The sequence below is a fragment of the mitochondrial genome of Exopalaemon carinicauda (assembly GCF_036898095.1).
Source record: "Exopalaemon carinicauda mitochondrion, complete genome".
Taxonomy (NCBI): domain Eukaryota; kingdom Metazoa; phylum Arthropoda; class Malacostraca; order Decapoda; family Palaemonidae; genus Palaemon; species Palaemon carinicauda.
The window spans coordinates 1-15,730 of NC_012566.1; the positions used below are offsets into that span (position 1 = coordinate 1).

At 36.4% G+C, this 15,730-nt stretch overlaps 13 protein-coding genes across 13 annotated transcripts, besides 25 other annotated features; 9 read left to right on the top strand and 4 right to left on the bottom strand. All coding sequences in view use genetic code 5, as the record gives it.

Annotated features, from left to right (window-relative positions):
- Nucleotides 1–1,535, top strand: COX1 (cytochrome c oxidase subunit I; the record flags this gene model as incomplete). Its single annotated transcript has 1 exon — nucleotides 1–1,535. A coding segment is annotated over one exon (1,535 nt), but the record flags the coding sequence as incomplete, so codon positions are not given.
- Nucleotides 1,536–1,600, top strand: a tRNA (tRNA-Leu).
- Nucleotides 1,601–1,603: 3 nt separating this feature from the next.
- COX2 (cytochrome c oxidase subunit II) lies at nucleotides 1,604–2,291 on the top strand. The gene has a single exon. A coding segment is annotated over exon 1 (688 nt).
- A 3-nt stretch (nucleotides 2,292–2,294) lies between these two features.
- Nucleotides 2,295–2,364, top strand: a tRNA (tRNA-Lys).
- Nucleotides 2,365–2,367: 3 nt separating this feature from the next.
- Nucleotides 2,368–2,432, top strand: a tRNA (tRNA-Asp).
- ATP8 (ATP synthase F0 subunit 8) lies at nucleotides 2,433–2,591 on the top strand. Its single transcript has one exon. It carries the CDS (start codon nucleotides 2,433–2,435, stop codon nucleotides 2,589–2,591), a length of 159 nt encoding a protein of 52 aa, YP_002808473.1.
- Nucleotides 2,585–3,259, top strand: ATP6 (ATP synthase F0 subunit 6). Its single transcript has one exon. It carries the CDS (start codon nucleotides 2,585–2,587, stop codon nucleotides 3,257–3,259), a length of 675 nt encoding a protein of 224 aa, YP_002808474.1.
- On the top strand, nucleotides 3,259–4,047 carry COX3 (cytochrome c oxidase subunit III). Its single transcript has one exon. It carries the CDS (start codon nucleotides 3,259–3,261, stop codon nucleotides 4,045–4,047), a length of 789 nt encoding a protein of 262 aa, YP_002808475.1.
- A 6-nt stretch (nucleotides 4,048–4,053) lies between these two features.
- Nucleotides 4,054–4,117, top strand: a tRNA (tRNA-Gly).
- On the top strand, nucleotides 4,118–4,471 carry ND3 (NADH dehydrogenase subunit 3). The gene has a single exon. It carries the CDS (start codon nucleotides 4,118–4,120, stop codon nucleotides 4,469–4,471), a length of 354 nt encoding a protein of 117 aa, YP_002808476.1.
- A 9-nt stretch (nucleotides 4,472–4,480) lies between these two features.
- Nucleotides 4,481–4,541, top strand: a tRNA (tRNA-Ala).
- Nucleotides 4,541–4,604, top strand: a tRNA (tRNA-Arg).
- Nucleotides 4,605–4,670, top strand: a tRNA (tRNA-Asn).
- Nucleotides 4,669–4,735, top strand: a tRNA (tRNA-Ser).
- Nucleotides 4,736–4,803, top strand: a tRNA (tRNA-Glu).
- Nucleotides 4,802–4,866, bottom strand: a tRNA (tRNA-Phe).
- On the bottom strand, nucleotides 4,867–6,573 carry ND5 (NADH dehydrogenase subunit 5). The gene has a single exon. The coding sequence runs from the start codon at nucleotides 6,571–6,573 to the stop codon at nucleotides 4,867–4,869; it is 1,707 nt and encodes a 568-aa protein (YP_002808477.1).
- Nucleotides 6,574–6,591: 18 nt separating this feature from the next.
- Nucleotides 6,592–6,656, bottom strand: a tRNA (tRNA-His).
- A 6-nt stretch (nucleotides 6,657–6,662) lies between these two features.
- Nucleotides 6,663–7,997, bottom strand: ND4 (NADH dehydrogenase subunit 4). The gene has a single exon. The coding sequence runs from the start codon at nucleotides 7,995–7,997 to the stop codon at nucleotides 6,663–6,665; it is 1,335 nt and encodes a 444-aa protein (YP_002808478.1).
- ND4L (NADH dehydrogenase subunit 4L) lies at nucleotides 7,991–8,290 on the bottom strand. The gene has a single exon. The coding sequence runs from the start codon at nucleotides 8,288–8,290 to the stop codon at nucleotides 7,991–7,993; it is 300 nt and encodes a 99-aa protein (YP_002808479.1).
- Nucleotides 8,291–8,297: 7 nt separating this feature from the next.
- Nucleotides 8,298–8,362, bottom strand: a tRNA (tRNA-Pro).
- Nucleotides 8,363–8,365: 3 nt separating this feature from the next.
- Nucleotides 8,366–8,429, top strand: a tRNA (tRNA-Thr).
- Nucleotides 8,430–8,445: 16 nt separating this feature from the next.
- On the top strand, nucleotides 8,446–8,961 carry ND6 (NADH dehydrogenase subunit 6). Its single transcript has one exon. The coding sequence runs from the start codon at nucleotides 8,446–8,448 to the stop codon at nucleotides 8,959–8,961; it is 516 nt and encodes a 171-aa protein (YP_002808480.1).
- Nucleotides 8,961–10,095, top strand: CYTB (cytochrome b). The gene has a single exon. A coding segment is annotated over exon 1 (1,135 nt).
- Nucleotides 10,096–10,165, top strand: a tRNA (tRNA-Ser).
- Nucleotides 10,166–10,190: 25 nt separating this feature from the next.
- On the bottom strand, nucleotides 10,191–11,129 carry ND1 (NADH dehydrogenase subunit 1). The gene has a single exon. The coding sequence runs from the start codon at nucleotides 11,127–11,129 to the stop codon at nucleotides 10,191–10,193; it is 939 nt and encodes a 312-aa protein (YP_002808482.1).
- Nucleotides 11,130–11,153: 24 nt separating this feature from the next.
- Nucleotides 11,154–11,220, bottom strand: a tRNA (tRNA-Leu).
- Nucleotides 11,221–12,516, bottom strand: an rRNA (l-rRNA).
- Nucleotides 12,517–12,581, bottom strand: a tRNA (tRNA-Val).
- Nucleotides 12,582–13,427, bottom strand: an rRNA (s-rRNA).
- Nucleotides 13,428–14,313: a sequence feature (control region).
- Nucleotides 14,314–14,380, top strand: a tRNA (tRNA-Ile).
- Nucleotides 14,381–14,406: 26 nt separating this feature from the next.
- Nucleotides 14,407–14,474, bottom strand: a tRNA (tRNA-Gln).
- Nucleotides 14,475–14,478: 4 nt separating this feature from the next.
- Nucleotides 14,479–14,543, top strand: a tRNA (tRNA-Met).
- A 6-nt stretch (nucleotides 14,544–14,549) lies between these two features.
- ND2 (NADH dehydrogenase subunit 2) lies at nucleotides 14,550–15,539 on the top strand. Its single transcript has one exon. The coding sequence runs from the start codon at nucleotides 14,550–14,552 to the stop codon at nucleotides 15,537–15,539; it is 990 nt and encodes a 329-aa protein (YP_002808483.1).
- Nucleotides 15,538–15,605, top strand: a tRNA (tRNA-Trp).
- Nucleotides 15,605–15,666, bottom strand: a tRNA (tRNA-Cys).
- Nucleotides 15,667–15,730, bottom strand: a tRNA (tRNA-Tyr).

Consider the following 15,730-nt stretch of genomic DNA (forward strand, 5'->3'; position numbering starts at 1 on the left):
ACGCAACGATGACTTTTTTCCACAAATCATAAAGACATTGGCACCCTATATTTCATTTTTGGAGCCTGGGCAGGGATAGTAGGAACTTCTCTTAGAATTCTAATTCGAGCTGAATTAGGTCAACCAGGCACTCTTATTGGAAATGATCAAATCTACAATGTAATCGTAACAGCCCATGCTTTTATTATAATTTTCTTTATAGTCATGCCTATCATGATTGGAGGATTCGGAAATTGGCTAGTCCCCCTAATATTAGGTGCCCCAGACATGGCTTTCCCCCGAATAAATAATATAAGATTTTGACTCCTACCACCCGCACTAACTCTCTTACTATCGAGAGGTATAGTTGAAAGAGGAGTTGGAACAGGTTGGACTGTATACCCACCCCTAGCCAGAGGTCTAGGTCACCCAGGAGCTTCAGTAGATTTAGGTATTTTTTCTCTCCACTTAGCGGGAGTGTCTTCCATTTTAGGAGCAGTAAATTTTATTACTACAGTAATTAACATGCGAGCTCCAGGCATAACGATAGACCGAACCCCTCTTTTCGTATGAGCCGTGTTTTTAACGGCAATTCTACTACTTCTATCTCTCCCAGTCTTAGCTGGAGCTATTACAATGCTATTAACAGACCGAAATCTAAACACATTTTTCTTTGACCCCGCCGGAGGTGGAGACCCAATTCTTTATCAACATTTATTTTGATTTTTTGGACATCCAGAAGTTTACATCTTAATTCTACCTGCCTTCGGTATAATCTCACACATTGTAAGACAAGAAGCAGGTAAAAAAGAATCTTTCGGTACACTAGGAATAATCTACGCCATAATAGCAATTGGAGTTCTAGGCTTTGTAGTTTGAGCTCACCACATGTTTACAGTGGGTATGGACGTTGACACACGAGCCTACTTTACTTCTGCTACGATGATCATTGCTGTCCCCACAGGAATTAAAATTTTCAGATGAATAGCAACACTACACGGAACCCAGTTTACATACAGGCCCTCCCTTATTTGAGCACTAGGATTCATCTTCCTATTTACGATAGGAGGCTTAACAGGAGTAGTCTTAGCCAACTCATCTATTGATATTATTCTCCACGACACCTATTATGTAGTAGCCCACTTCCACTATGTTCTCTCAATAGGGGCTGTCTTTGGTATTTTTGCAGGGATTGCCCACTGATTTCCTCTCTTCACGGGCCTCTCTCTTCACCCCACACTATTAAAAACCCACTTTACAACAATATTCATCGGAGTTAATTTAACTTTCTTCCCACAACATTTCCTAGGTTTAAACGGAATACCTCGACGATACTCAGACTACCCTGATGCTTTTACCACTTGAAATGTAGTATCTTCGATAGGGTCTACTATTTCCCTAATCGCAGTCATTGGATTTGAAATTGTAATCTGAGAGGCTTTTTCAGTAAAACGTCCAGTTTTATTCTCCCTATTTATGCCCACTTCTATTGAGTGACAACATAACTACCCTCCGGCCGACCACAGATTCTCTGAGATTCCCCTAATTACTAACTATCTAAAATGGCAGATCACTGCATAGGATTTAAGCTCCTAGTAGGAAATGTATATTTCTTTTAGAACTAATGGCAACCTGATCTGCTCTAAACTTCCAAGACGCCGCTTCACCTCTCATAGAACAACTAATTTTTTTCCACGACCACGCTATACTAGTTTTAATCTTAATCACCACTTTAGTAAGATTCATACTTTCCTCTTTATTTTTTAATTCGCTCACAAATCGATTCCTACTAGAACACCAAACCATTGAAACCATCTGAACGATCCTCCCAGCAGTTATTTTAATTTTTATTGCCCTTCCCTCACTTCGCCTTCTTTATTTACTCGACGAAGTTAATAACCCTAACGTTACACTAAAAGTCATTGGCCACCAATGATATTGAAGGTACGAGTACTCAGACTTTCCTCAGGTAGAATTTGACTCCTATATAGTCCCAGAGGCAGAGGCTGATAACTCTAACTTTCGACTATTAGATGTGGATAATCGAACAATCTTACCCATAAACACTCAAATCCGAGTTCTAATCACCGCAGCAGATGTCATCCACTCTTGAACAGTCCCTTCTTTAGGGGTCAAAGTAGATGCCATCCCAGGACGACTAAACCAGCTTAGGTTCCAAATCAACCGGCCTGGACTATTTTATGGCCAATGTTCTGAGATCTGTGGAGCTAACCATAGATTCATACCGATTGTAGTAGAAGGAGTTTCAGTTAAATCTTTCTTAAACTGAATCTATGAACACAAAGAAGACTCCTCATTAGGTGACTGAAGATATAAGTGTAGGTCTTTTAACCCTAAAATGACGTAACCACCCGCCCCTAATGAAATTTAAAATTAGTTGAATTATAACATAAGCTTGTCAAGCTTAAATTATCAGATCCTAATATTTTAAAATTCCACAAATAGCCCCCTTGCTATGACTTAACCTCTACGCATTTTTTACAGCCATCTTCGCCCTAATCATTATTTTAAATTTTTATACTAAGCTTCCCATTAAGATCAAAACTTCTACCGTAAAAGCAGTCCAAACCCCACAACCTTGAAAATGATAACAAACCTTTTTTCTAGTTTCGACCCCCTTTCCAGGTTAGCTAACCTACCCCTAAATTGAGCTTCAACAGCATTAGCACTCTTATTTATACCCTATCTTTACTGAGCCATGCCTTCGCGAGCTTCACTTGCATGGTCCTCTCTCACGCTAACACTACATAAGGAGCTAAAAATCCTTTTAGGGCCAGCCAACCCCGGAGGCACCCTTGTCTTCGTCTCACTATTTAGACTTATTATGTTTAACAATTTCTTGGGCTTAATTCCCTATATTTTTACAAGAACTAGACACTTAGTAATAACCCTCTCTCTTGCCCTTCCTCTTTGACTAACTTCAATAGTTTTCGGCTGATTAAATCACACGAAACATATGTTTGCACATCTAGTTCCCTCAGGAACACCCATACCCCTAACCCCTCTAATGGTTTTAATTGAAACTGTAAGAAATATCATTCGCCCAGGAACTTTAGCGGTTCGACTCGCTGCTAATATAATTGCCGGCCACCTTTTACTAACCCTGCTCGGGAATACAGGACCAGCGTGATCTAAAACCCTACTACCTATTCTCTTATTCTCCCAACTTCTCTTACTAATTCTAGAATCAGCTGTTGCTATTATTCAATCTTATGTATTCGCAGCTCTAACAACCCTGTATACGAGGGAAGTTAACTAATGCAAAAACACGGGTTCCCTGCATATCATTTAGTAGACGTCAGGCCCTGACCGCTCACAGGATCAATCAGAGCTATAATATTAACTACAGGCTTAGTAAAATGATTCCATCAATTTAATCCAGATCTTTTGATCCTAGGCTTACTCACTACCCTATTGACCATAGTTCAGTGATGGCGAGATATCACACGAGAAGCAACTTACCAAGGTCAACACACTGCTAAAGTAGTCAACGGACTTCGCTGAGGGATAATACTATTCATTACATCAGAAGTCTTATTTTTCTTCAGTTTCTTCTGAGCTTTCTTCCATAGAAGACTGTCCCCCACCATTGAATTAGGAATTTGCTGGCCTCCAGCTGGGATCCAATCTTTTAATCCATTTCAAATTCCACTTCTGAATACCGCCATTCTCTTAGCCTCAGGGGCGACAGTAACCTGAACTCACCATGCCCTAATCAGATCTAACTTTTCACAAGCAATTCAAAGGCTTGCCTTAACAGTTTCTTTAGGGGTTTACTTTACAGCCCTTCAAACCCTCGAATATTATGAGGCCCCCTTCACCATTGCAGACTCAGTTTACGGATCTACCTTTTTTGTAGCTACTGGATTCCACGGACTTCACGTTATCATCGGGTCTGGCTTCCTGATAGTGACCCTATATCGCCTATACATGTGCCACTTTTCAGCCAACCACCACTTTGGATTCGAAGCTGCTGCCTGGTATTGACACTTTGTCGACGTAGTTTGACTCTTCCTTTATATTTCGATTTACTGATGAGGAGGATAATCCCATACCTATCTAGTATAATTGTACAATTGACTTCCAATCAATAAGTCTGGTATCTCCAGGATAGGTAATTCTAATTATCTTGACTATAGTCTTATTTGCCCTTGCTTTAAGAACAATTGTAATATTTATCTCCTCACTTTTATCAAAAAAAACTATTATCGACCGAGAAAAGAGATCACCATTCGAGTGCGGATTTGACCCTAAAGGATCTGCCCGACTCCCATTCTCTCTGCGATTCTTCCTCATTGCTATTATCTTCCTTATCTTTGATGTAGAAATCACGCTCCTATTACCCTTAGTAGTTGTCACCAAACTAACATTTATTAAGACCTGGGTAATCACTGGAACTTTTTTCCTCCTGATCCTTCTAGCAGGCCTCTATCACGAGTGGAATCAAGGAGCCCTTGACTGATCTTCTTAACACTCCCTAGAGATTGTAGTCAACAATGATATTTGCCTTGCACGCAAAAGGTGCTATTAAGCTAATCTTGGCTGGGAAGCGAACTATCGCATTTAGTTTCGACCTAAACTTTGGCAACAGCTGCCCCTAGCTTTTAGTTAAAACCAAAGTAGAGGTATTTCACTGTTAATGAACTTATTGAATTTAAATTCTAACTAGAGATAACTTGAAGGAGAAGAAGCTTCTAACTTCACTCTCAGGCAGTTTAACTCTGTCTTTATCTCTGTTATTATAGTGTAATAAACACACTACATTTTCATTGTAGAACTAAAGGTACACTCCTTTTAAAAACACCCAGGGGTAAGAATACCTCCTTTACAGCTTCAATGTAATGCTCTTTATAAGTCTACCCGGGTTTAAATTATTAAAGATAGCCCCACCATTCAAACTAATATCACCAATAAGTAAATTTTAATCCTATTTTCTTGGATTACTTGCAGAACTTGCCTAAGCCCCCTTAAATTAAAATAAATTCCCTGGCCCCCGTGATATTCTGATCACCCCCTATCTCTAATTTGGTGAAAAAGTCCTCCAAGAGATAATCCCCCAGGAACCACCCCCAAGGTGGATAAAAAAGGCAAAAATCATATAGAACCAAAGAACACAGTCTTATGATAAGACCCTAAAGATTTCAAATTACAACTTTCTGAAACTAAATTAAGTACATACCCGATAGTCCCCCCGACTAAAGTTACAAATAACACAGACAACTTAAAGACAGGAGTTAGACAAATTATATAACAAGCAGGAAAAATCAGCCAAGAAAGAGCTGCCCCACTTATGACTGCACCCAGCCTGAGCACTCTCATCGGTGTTCTTATTAAAGTATCCTCGTCTCTTACGCAAGTACAGCAACTCAAATTCCAAGAGCCACTCAAACTGTAATAAACAAGTCGGAACCTATAGCATACTGTCAAGCCCGTTGCCAGTCAATATATTAACAAACAAATTACATTTAATGGCCCCATGAATGCCACTTCTAAAATCAAGTCTTTAGAGTAAAATCCAGCTAAAAAAGGAATCCCGCACAAAGATAAATTGGCTAAGTTGATACACATAACTCTCAAAGGAAGACTGCCAACCAGATTCCCCATATTTCGAATATCTTGAGTACCCCCAACGTTATGAATGATAGAACCAGCACACATGAATAAGAGAGCCTTGAACAAAGCATGCGTCAATAAATGAAAAAAAGCTAACATAGCACCACCTAAACTAAGAATTCTTACTATTACCCCCAATTGCCTTAAAGTAGACAAGGCAATAATTTTCTTTAAATCCGTCTCAAAATTAGCACCCAAGCCAGCCATGAACATCGTAGTGCAACCAATTAACAATAAAATGTCTCTAATCAAAGTGCCAGTTAATCTAGGCCTAAACCGAATCAATAAATATACCCCCGCCGTTACTAAAGTAGAAGAATGCACTAAAGCTGATACAGGCGTAGGAGCTGCCATTGCAGCTGGTAGCCAAGCTGAGAATGGAATCTGAGCTCTTTTAGTTATCGCAGCAATAACAACCAACCAAAGCACCAAACTATTTTCTAAAGGTCTTCCCCCAACATAAAAGAGGAAATTTCAACCCCCCAAGTCCACCATAAAAGCAATACCCAACAAAATAGCAACATCTCCCACCCGGTTAGATAGCGCCGTTAACATCCCGGCAGCGGCTGACTTCTCGTTCTGGTAATAAATTACTAGGGCATAAGACACCAAACCAAGACCGTCTCACCCCAACAAAATCCTCACTAAATTAGGCCTTAAAATTAACATCAGCATCGACGCTACAAAGCCAAGCACAATGTATAAAAACCGGTTCATATTTCTATCCCCCCTCATATAACCCCCCCTATAATATAATACTATAGAAGAAATTAAGCAGACAAAAGATAAAAACATCAGAGATATTCAATCAAAAATTAAAGACACTTCAATTCTCACCCCGTTTAAACTAACCAACTCCCACTCTATAAAATAACTACAACCAGACTTCAAAAGCCCCAGCGAAGATCAAATCCCCCAAACTGCCACTCCTAAAAGAAAAACTATTCTTCTCTCAGCTATTTTAATATTTCATAACACTGCTCAAAATAAATATTATATCTTTGGCCCCACAAACCAATATTTTTTTCTTAAACTATTCAAGCTTTGAATTAGGTAACAAACATGTACCCCACTAGAATTAAAATATTCAAGGGCAACCAGTGAAGTATTAACACTAAATACTCTCGAACTTCGCCAGAACAACAAGAAAAAACAGATCTAAAATATTTACCGTGCTGACTCAAAGAAAAAAGATAAAGAGTATAAGCTGCCCTTAAAAAAGATAAAAAGATCACCCCCAAACCGGCCCAAGACGACCACGAAATGACCCCAACAATTAGACTAACTTCTCCTAATAAATTTAAAGTCGGAGGAGCCGCCATATTTCCCACCCTTAAAGCAAACCACCAAAGACATAAAGTAGGTATAAACCTTAAAAGCCCCTTTCTGATAAATAGACTTCGCCTTCCCAGCCGCTCATATCTTACATTTGCCAAGCAAAAAAGCCCCGAAGAACACAGGCCGTGACCAACTATCACGGCTACTGCCCCGCAAACCCCCCACCAGCTGCAAAGTATCAGCCCGCATAAAACTAAGCCCATATGAGCAACAGAAGAATAAGCAATCAAAGATTTTATATCTCCCTGACGTAAGCAAATCAGACTCACAATAATACCACCCACTAAACCCAAACTAATTCAAACTCAACTAAGACTAACTCCCACCTTAGAAAAAAGAGGACAAACACGAATCAACCCGTAGCCCCCTAGCTTAAGTAGGACCCCAGCTAAAATTATAGAACCAGCCACAGGGGCTTCTACATGCGCCTTGGGAAGCCATAGATGAACTAAATACATGGGTAACTTTACTACAAAAGCTACCACCCTTGCGACATACCAAATCAAGCTTAAACTAAACTCTAACTCCGGACATTCCCTTAAACTTATTACTATGGTGCCGCCCAAGTTGTACAATCTTAAAAAAGAAATCAACAAAGGAAGAGACCCGAATAAAGTATAAAATAACATATAAACACCGGCTTGCAGCCGCTCGGGCTGATAGCCCCAGCCTAGGATTAAAATTATAGTAGGAACTAAAGAACTCTCGAAACAAATATAAAACAACAAATAGTCTAAACATGAAAAAGTCAAAATTAAGGATAACAACAAAAATAAGTTAACAATTAAAAACACCCCCCTAAAAGTGAAACCTCGCTTAACCCCCTCCCTGGCCCCCAAAGCTAACGCCAAGATTCAAAACCTAAGTAAGATCAATAAATAACCGATCCAGTCAACCCCTAAACTTCAGCCGTATTGAAACTCCCCAAACCCCCTTAAACAGAGCACACTAAACAATAAACTACCTAAAAAAAGAGAAAGCTGAACAGACAGCCAACTATTGGAACACAAGGTTATTAATAAAACTATAAAAACAAACTTTAACATCCTAAAATTCTAAACCTATTGAAATTATCCCTTCCATGTCTACGAACGATAGAAACCAACAAAGCCAAACCAAGGGCCCCCTCACAAGCGGCCAAAGTTAAAAAAAATATCAAAAAAAAGGAATCTCCCCCTAAGAACCCTACTACCCTAAGCATAAACCAAAAAATACTAACCATAATAAACTCTAAACTTAATAGTAAATTTAAAAGATGTTTTCGCTTCATCACAAATGCCAGAGCCCCACAACACAACCTTACCAAAGGAATACAAACTCAAAGCCTCAAGATTACCATTAGCACTTCAGAAAGAAAGTTCACCCCTATCTTCAGTCCCCAAAACTAATATTTTACTTAAACTACTTCCTGATAGCTTCAATAGTTTAAATAAAACAATGGTCTTGTAAGCCGTAAATGAATTTTTATTCTTGAAGCTCAGGTCTCACCCCTGGATATCAACACTTATTTTTTTATCCCTAAGACTCTTATCGATAGCTTTTTGCTTCTCCTTCCTGACCCACCCCCTAGCCAGGGGCCTAGCGCTAATCATGCAAACTATTCTAGTTTGTAACACAGCTACTCTCATCTCAGGAATAAGATGATTCTCTTATATCTTATTTTTAATTTTTCTAGGAGCTACTTTAGTACTATTTATTTACGTAGCCTCCCTGGCCTCCAACGAAATATTTAAAATTAACTTTAAACTTACTATTATCCTTTTGTTACCCCTTCTAACTATCCCTGTCCTACTTTTCTCTGAAACTCTAATTCTACCTAACAAAGAAACTCTTGAAACATCTTTTTTCTGGTCCCCCCAAGAAATTACATCTATCCAATTTAAATTAAATAGTATGTATAACCCCACTTCTGCCAACTTAACGGCAGTGATCATCCTATACCTCCTCCTATCTCTAGTAATTATTGTCAAGTTAAGATCAAGATTCTTTGGCCCACTTCGCCTCTCCTAATGGCAGCCCCAATCCGGAAATCCCACCCACTATTCAGCATCGCTAACGGAGCTTTAGTTGACCTCCCTACTCCAGCTAACATCTCTACACTTTGAAACTTCGGGTCCCTATTAGGACTTTGTTTAGTAGTCCAAATCGCAACTGGTCTCTTTTTAGCTATACACTATACTGCCGATATTACACTCGCCTTCTCTAGTGTAGCACACATTTGCCGAGATGTCAATTATGGTTGGCTGCTTCGAGCTACCCATGCAAATGGAGCTTCTTTTTTCTTTATCTGTTTATACAGGCACATCGGACGAGGAATCTACTACGGCTCCTTCCTTTACATGCACACCTGATCAGTAGGGGTTATCATTCTATTCTTAGTAATTGCTACCGCCTTCTTAGGTTATGTCTTACCCTGAGGACAAATGTCTTTTTGAGGAGCGACTGTTATTACCAACCTAATGTCTGCCATTCCTTTTTTAGGGACTGACCTTGTTCAGTGGATTTGAGGAGGATTCGCTGTTCATAACGCTACACTCACTCGATTCTTTACTTTCCACTTTCTTCTCCCCTTTATCGTGGCAGCAGCTACAATAGTCCACATTCTATTTCTCCACCAAACTGGGTCTAATAATCCCCTAGGAGTTTCCAGTCAACTAGAAAAGGTACCTTTCCACCCATATTTTTCATTTAAAGACATCGTTGGATTTATGGTTATATTAATAGCTTTAATCCTTCTCACTCTTTTAAACCCCTACCTACTAGGAGACCCAGATAACTTTATCCCGGCCAACCCCCTTGTCACCCCAGCACACATTCAACCTGAATGATATTTTCTCTTCGCCTACGCAATCCTGCGGTCAATTCCTAACAAGCTTGGGGGAGTAATTGCCCTTGTCATATCAGTGGCAATCTTATTTGTACTCCCGTTTACCCACAAAGCAAAATTCCGAAGACTGTCTTTCTACCCGCTCAATCAATTCATATTCTGAACCCTGGTCACTATTGTCGTCCTCTTAACATGAATTGGAGCACGAAAAGTAGAAGACCCCTATATCCTTACAGGACAGATCCTCACAGGAGCGTACTTTTTATTTTATCTTATCAATCCCCTTACACTACTTATTTGAGATAAGCTAATAGACTGATTATTTAACTTTTAGGAAAGTAGATGTTTTGAAAGCATCTTAAAGAAGTTCGAATCTTCTAATAATCTAGGTTTATCCTTAATTCAGGGCAAGCTATATTAAAATTACGTAACATAAAATTCTAGCTCCCCTGAAAAATAGACAATAATTTAAAGAAATAGGTAAAAACGTCTTTCAGGTCAAATACATCAGTTTATCGTAACGATAACGAGGAAGAGACCCCCGGACCCAGACAAAAAGGAAACCAATAGAGACCACTTTCAAGTAAAATCCAATCGACACCAAATTTCCCCCCAAGAATAGAATCCTAAACAATGTACTTAAAAAAAGAATCCTAGCATATTCTGCCATGAAAATTAAAGCAAATCCCCCACCCCTATACTCTGTATTAAACCCCGAGACAAGCTCTGACTCCCCCTCTGCAAAATCAAAAGGTGTTCGGTTACTCTCTGCTAGACAAGAAACGAACCAGAGGAACCCCAAAGGCCCAGCTACCAACATGAACCAGGAGTATCGCTGATAACTCTCGAATATATTCAAGTCCAACCCCCCCACTAAAAATAACAATCTTAAGAGAATCAAAGCCAGACTTACTTCGTAAGAAATAGTCTGTGCAACTGCCCGCAGACAGCCCAAAAGTGAATACTTTGAATTAGAAGCTCAGCCCGCCCCCATGGCAGAATAAACCCCAGCACTTATACAACATAGAAAAAACAAGACCCCAAACTCAAATCTAAAAAAACCTGTCTCATAAGGCATAACTACCCAAATAGCTAAAGAAATAAATAAACTAAAAATAGGAGACAAATAATAAGGAACAAAATTTCTTAGAGTAGGAAAAGTTTGTTCTTTAGTGAATAACTTAACCGCGTCAGCGAACGGCTGTAACAGCCCCATGTAACCCACCTTATTAGGTCCTTTCCGAACTTGAATATAGCCTAAGATTTTCCGCTCTAACAAGGTAAAAAATGCCACTGCCACTAAAACCATAATTAAAAGAATTAAATACCTAATAAATTTTACTAAAACTATCACAGCAAGTTTACATAGACTTACTATTACCTATAGTCTCGACACTATTTAAACGGATTCTAAATCCGACGCATAAATCTGCCAAAGTAATATTATACTTCATCTAGAAAAAAGAAACTCTCAAAAGCCCAATCCTTTCGTACTAAGACTTAAATTAAATTAATAAAAGATAGAAACCAACCTGGCTCACACCGGTTTGAACTCAAATCATGTAAAATTTTAAAGGTCGAACAGACCCACACGGCAAGCGGCTACACCTGCATGAAATTTTAATTCAACATCGAGGTCGCAACTACTTTCTTCGATAAGAACTCTCAGAAAAAATTACGCTGTTATCCCTAAAGTAACTTATACTTATTATCCCTAAAAAAGGATCAGCTTATAGTGATAACTATTTTATTATCAAGACAGTTACAGCTTATATCAATGTCGCCCCAACAAAATAAAAAGAGAATTTCACAACTTTTAAATACAATTCATAGTTAAAATTAACCTTTTATTAAGTTTTATAGGGTCTTATCGTCCCCTTAGTTAATTTAAGCCTTTTCACTTAAAAGTCAAATTCTAACTTGAAAAAAAGACAGCTTCTCTTTTATCCAGCCGTTCATTCAAGCCTTCAATTAAAAGACTATTGATTATGCTACCTTTGCACGGTCAAATTACCGCAGCCCTTTAAAAACTCAGTGGGCAGGCTAGACTCTATACTAATAAACCACACAGCCATGTTTTTGATAAACAGGTAAAGATTATATTTGCCGAGTTCCTTTTAAACATCTAAAATCGATTAAAAATTTAATCTAATTTCATTTTACTTTTAAACTATAATTATACTTATATAAACATTTTAACTAACAAGGATTTGTTAATTGATATTTTTAGTTAAAATCAACAGAAACATATAAATTAAATTCTATAGTAGATTTACTTGAACGTTATAATAAGATGACTGATTTTAAGCCCACTTAACAACGTAATAAAATCATTCTAGCAAAACGGGAATAAGAAGCTCTTACCTCCTATTCTCTATTTTTAATTCAATTTTAAAAAAAAGCAAAATTAAATTTTTTTTAACCAAAAACTAGATATATAAAAAGCGACTAACATATCATTACTAGAAAGAACTTACTAACCTCTTTACTACGAAGAAAAAATAAACCCCCTAGCTCTTTTTATTTCGAGATTTCTATAATTTCACAGCTAATTTTGTTAGACCCTGATACAAAAGGTACAAAAATAAAACTTTGCTTTCCTGCAAATAACACTTTCCTTTTCAGTACTAATAGACTATAATCTTAAACATCAATTTCTCAGTGATACTTTAAAAAAAAACTTATTAATTTTTTATGAAAATATTAAAGATCCTTTTAATAAAAATAAGATTTTCTTATTAAGAAGTACCTATCAGGTAATCACTCCAACGTAACTGGAGCACTTAAATTTAGCTACGACTTATACTTCCAGATGCATCTTCCAATACAACCACTATGTTACGACTTATCTCACCTTATAATGAGAGCGACGGGCGATGTGTACATATTTTAGAGCTATTATCATCTTAACTTATTATTTTAAGAATACAATTAAATCCAATTTCAAAGCATAATTTCATAATACTTATCCATAGATGTATAACATATTGTAACCCACAGCTACTTTACCATTAGCTGCACCTTGACCTAATATATTAGAAGCTTTCTATCTCAGAAAATATTTAAAAATATTACTTGTAATGGAGGTATACAAACTGGATACAAGATAAAGTAAGATAATTCGTGGCATATCGTTTACAGAGCAGGTTCCTCTAACTAGAGTTAAATACCGCCAAATCCTCTAAGTTTCGAGATCATAACTTTTTACTACTCAAGCGTAATTATGTTTCATTTTAGTATAACAGGGTATCTAATCCTGGTTTAAATCTAAATTTCGATAGTTTTAAAATAAATCTCAAAAACAACACATCACTAATAAGTATATAGATTTCACCCCTTAGGCCCATGATCTTAAATTTTTAAAATTTCTATTTTAACTAATATCTTTTTATCTTTATTTTCACTTTTTAGTCTAACCGCGGCTGCTGGCACAAATTTAGCCTGAAATTAAAGAATTACTGGGTCAAGTATTAACTTAGCACCAAAACTATGTACTGAGAACTAATTAAAAAACTTTATTTTCAATCACTCTCGCATTAACTTTCATGTAACGTCATTCTTATAATAAAGAGAAAAGCAAGGATCAAACTTTTATAAAAAACATATATTTATACCTATTTATATCAAAATAATTAAATAAAGAACAAAACTAGAATTTTAGACATATTGTTATTAAATTAAAATAATAATTTTTAAGATGACCCCTGAAAAGAATAGCTTCCTTTCGAAAAAAAAACCCCACTCATTATAAAATTATTATTATATTTACTTCCAATAAAGAATTCTCTTTTTAATGAATTAAAAAGAGAATTTTTCATCACGTTGTATATATATTATATAACATATTAAATAGTTTAACACATATATTTTTAAAAATTATTTATTATTAGATATCAAGCTTAATTGTAATTACAATTAAGCTTGATATTTGATAACTAATTTAAGATTTTAATAAAAATCTTGATTTATAAGATTATAATTTAGATATATTTCTTTATTAAGAGTTTAAGATGAATTAGATTCAATTATTGGATTATAATGTATTAAGTAATTATATACAATTAAAGCTTTAAATATAAATAATTAAATAAATAATAATTTACTTAAATGTAAGTATATCTCAATTTAAGAAGTATTTCTCTGTTCTCTTAGGTCTAGAGGAATTCTCTTCTAAGTTGAGCTAGAGAGAATCCCTCTACTTGTAAGAGAACAGAGAAATATATATATCATTAAATTTAATAATTAATTAAATGTATACTAATAAGTTCTTATAATTTCTTATCTTAATAAAATAAGTTTAAAATTATATACTCTTTCCAAAAACGGCGTTTTTACCCCCCCACTCTTGTCCTGCCCGTTATTGTTAAAATTTATAACATTTAAAATAAAAACCCGGCTCCCAAAAGGATTCCTAAAAGAAGTGCAACAAAAAATTTGAGTTTTAGGATAAAAAAAAAACAAAATTTTAATTTCTATATTTTGTAAAAGAATTTTTTTTTTAAAATACAAAACAAAAACGTTTATGATTTTACATTAATAGCATGCTTGATAAAAAGGTCGTCTTGATAGGGCGGATTATGAAAGTTAGCCTTTCTGCTATTATCCCACTCACCCTTTAACCCAACAAATTACATTTAATGGAGTCACACCATTCCCTTGAAGATCAAAACTTCATGTGCCTCTACACTAAAACATAGACAGAAAAGATAAGCTAAGTTAAGCTTATGGGCTCATACCCCGTCTATGAAGAATTATTCTCCTTTCAATACCTATTCTTTCTCCTGAAATACTTATATTTTCGTCCACATTAGTAGCAGGAACTGTTATCTCTATCTCGGCCTCTTCCTGGTTCATAGCCTGGCTAGGGCTTGAATTAAATCTTCTTTCATTTATTCCTCTTATTGCCACAAAACATAATAGTTTTTCCTCAGAAGCAGCATTTAAGTACTTCTTGATCCAAGCCTTAGGCTCCGCAACTCTTCTTGCAAGTGTTACTATCTTACTTGTATTCCCTTTTACACCTAAAATTCTTATTTTTTGCTCCTTAATGCTAAAGATAGCTGCAGCTCCCCTCCACTTTTGACTTCCAACTATCATACAAGGAATGTCATGGTCAAACTGCATTATCCTTATAACTTTCCAGAAAATCGCCCCCCTTATCCTAACCTCCTACATTTTATGTGATCAGCTTAGAATCATACTAATTAGAGTTTCAATCCTATCAGCCCTAATAGGCGGACTAGGTGGTTTAAACCAAACTTTACTTCGCAAACTAATAGCATTCTCTTCTATTAATCATATGGCCTGAATGCTGGCCGCCATATCTTCCAGTACCAACTTATGAGTGCACTACATTTTTACATACACTATTATTTCTTTCTCACTTGTTATCCCCCTTAATTATAATCAAACTTTTCACATCAAACAGCTTGCTAATATTTCGATCCCCCATTTTAATAAAATAATGGTTTTTTTACCCTTATTTTCCATAGGAGGCCTACCTCCATTCCTAGGATTTCTACCTAAAATAATGGTTATTACAACATTAATTGATCAACAATTCTTTATATGAACTGCTATTTTAACAATAACTGCCCTAATCACTCTCTTTTATTATGTCCGGTTAGCGATTACTTCCATCACCCTTTCATCTCCCAAAACCAGACGGAATCTAACACCCACCGACCAAGGACCAGCTAAAATTAGGCTAATTAATTTCATACCAATATTATTCCCACTTATGACTTTCATTCCTATTTAGGGTTTTAAGTTAAATAAACTAGAAGCCTTCAAAGTTCCCAATAAGAGTTAAGTCCCTTAAACCCTAAGCTCAGGTATGTCTACATTTTCAGGATTGCAGCCTGACGTTTTAATTACACTACAAAGCCTAAGTAAGGAGAAGTACTCTCATAAATAAATTTACAGTTTATTGCCTTTATCAGCCACTTACTC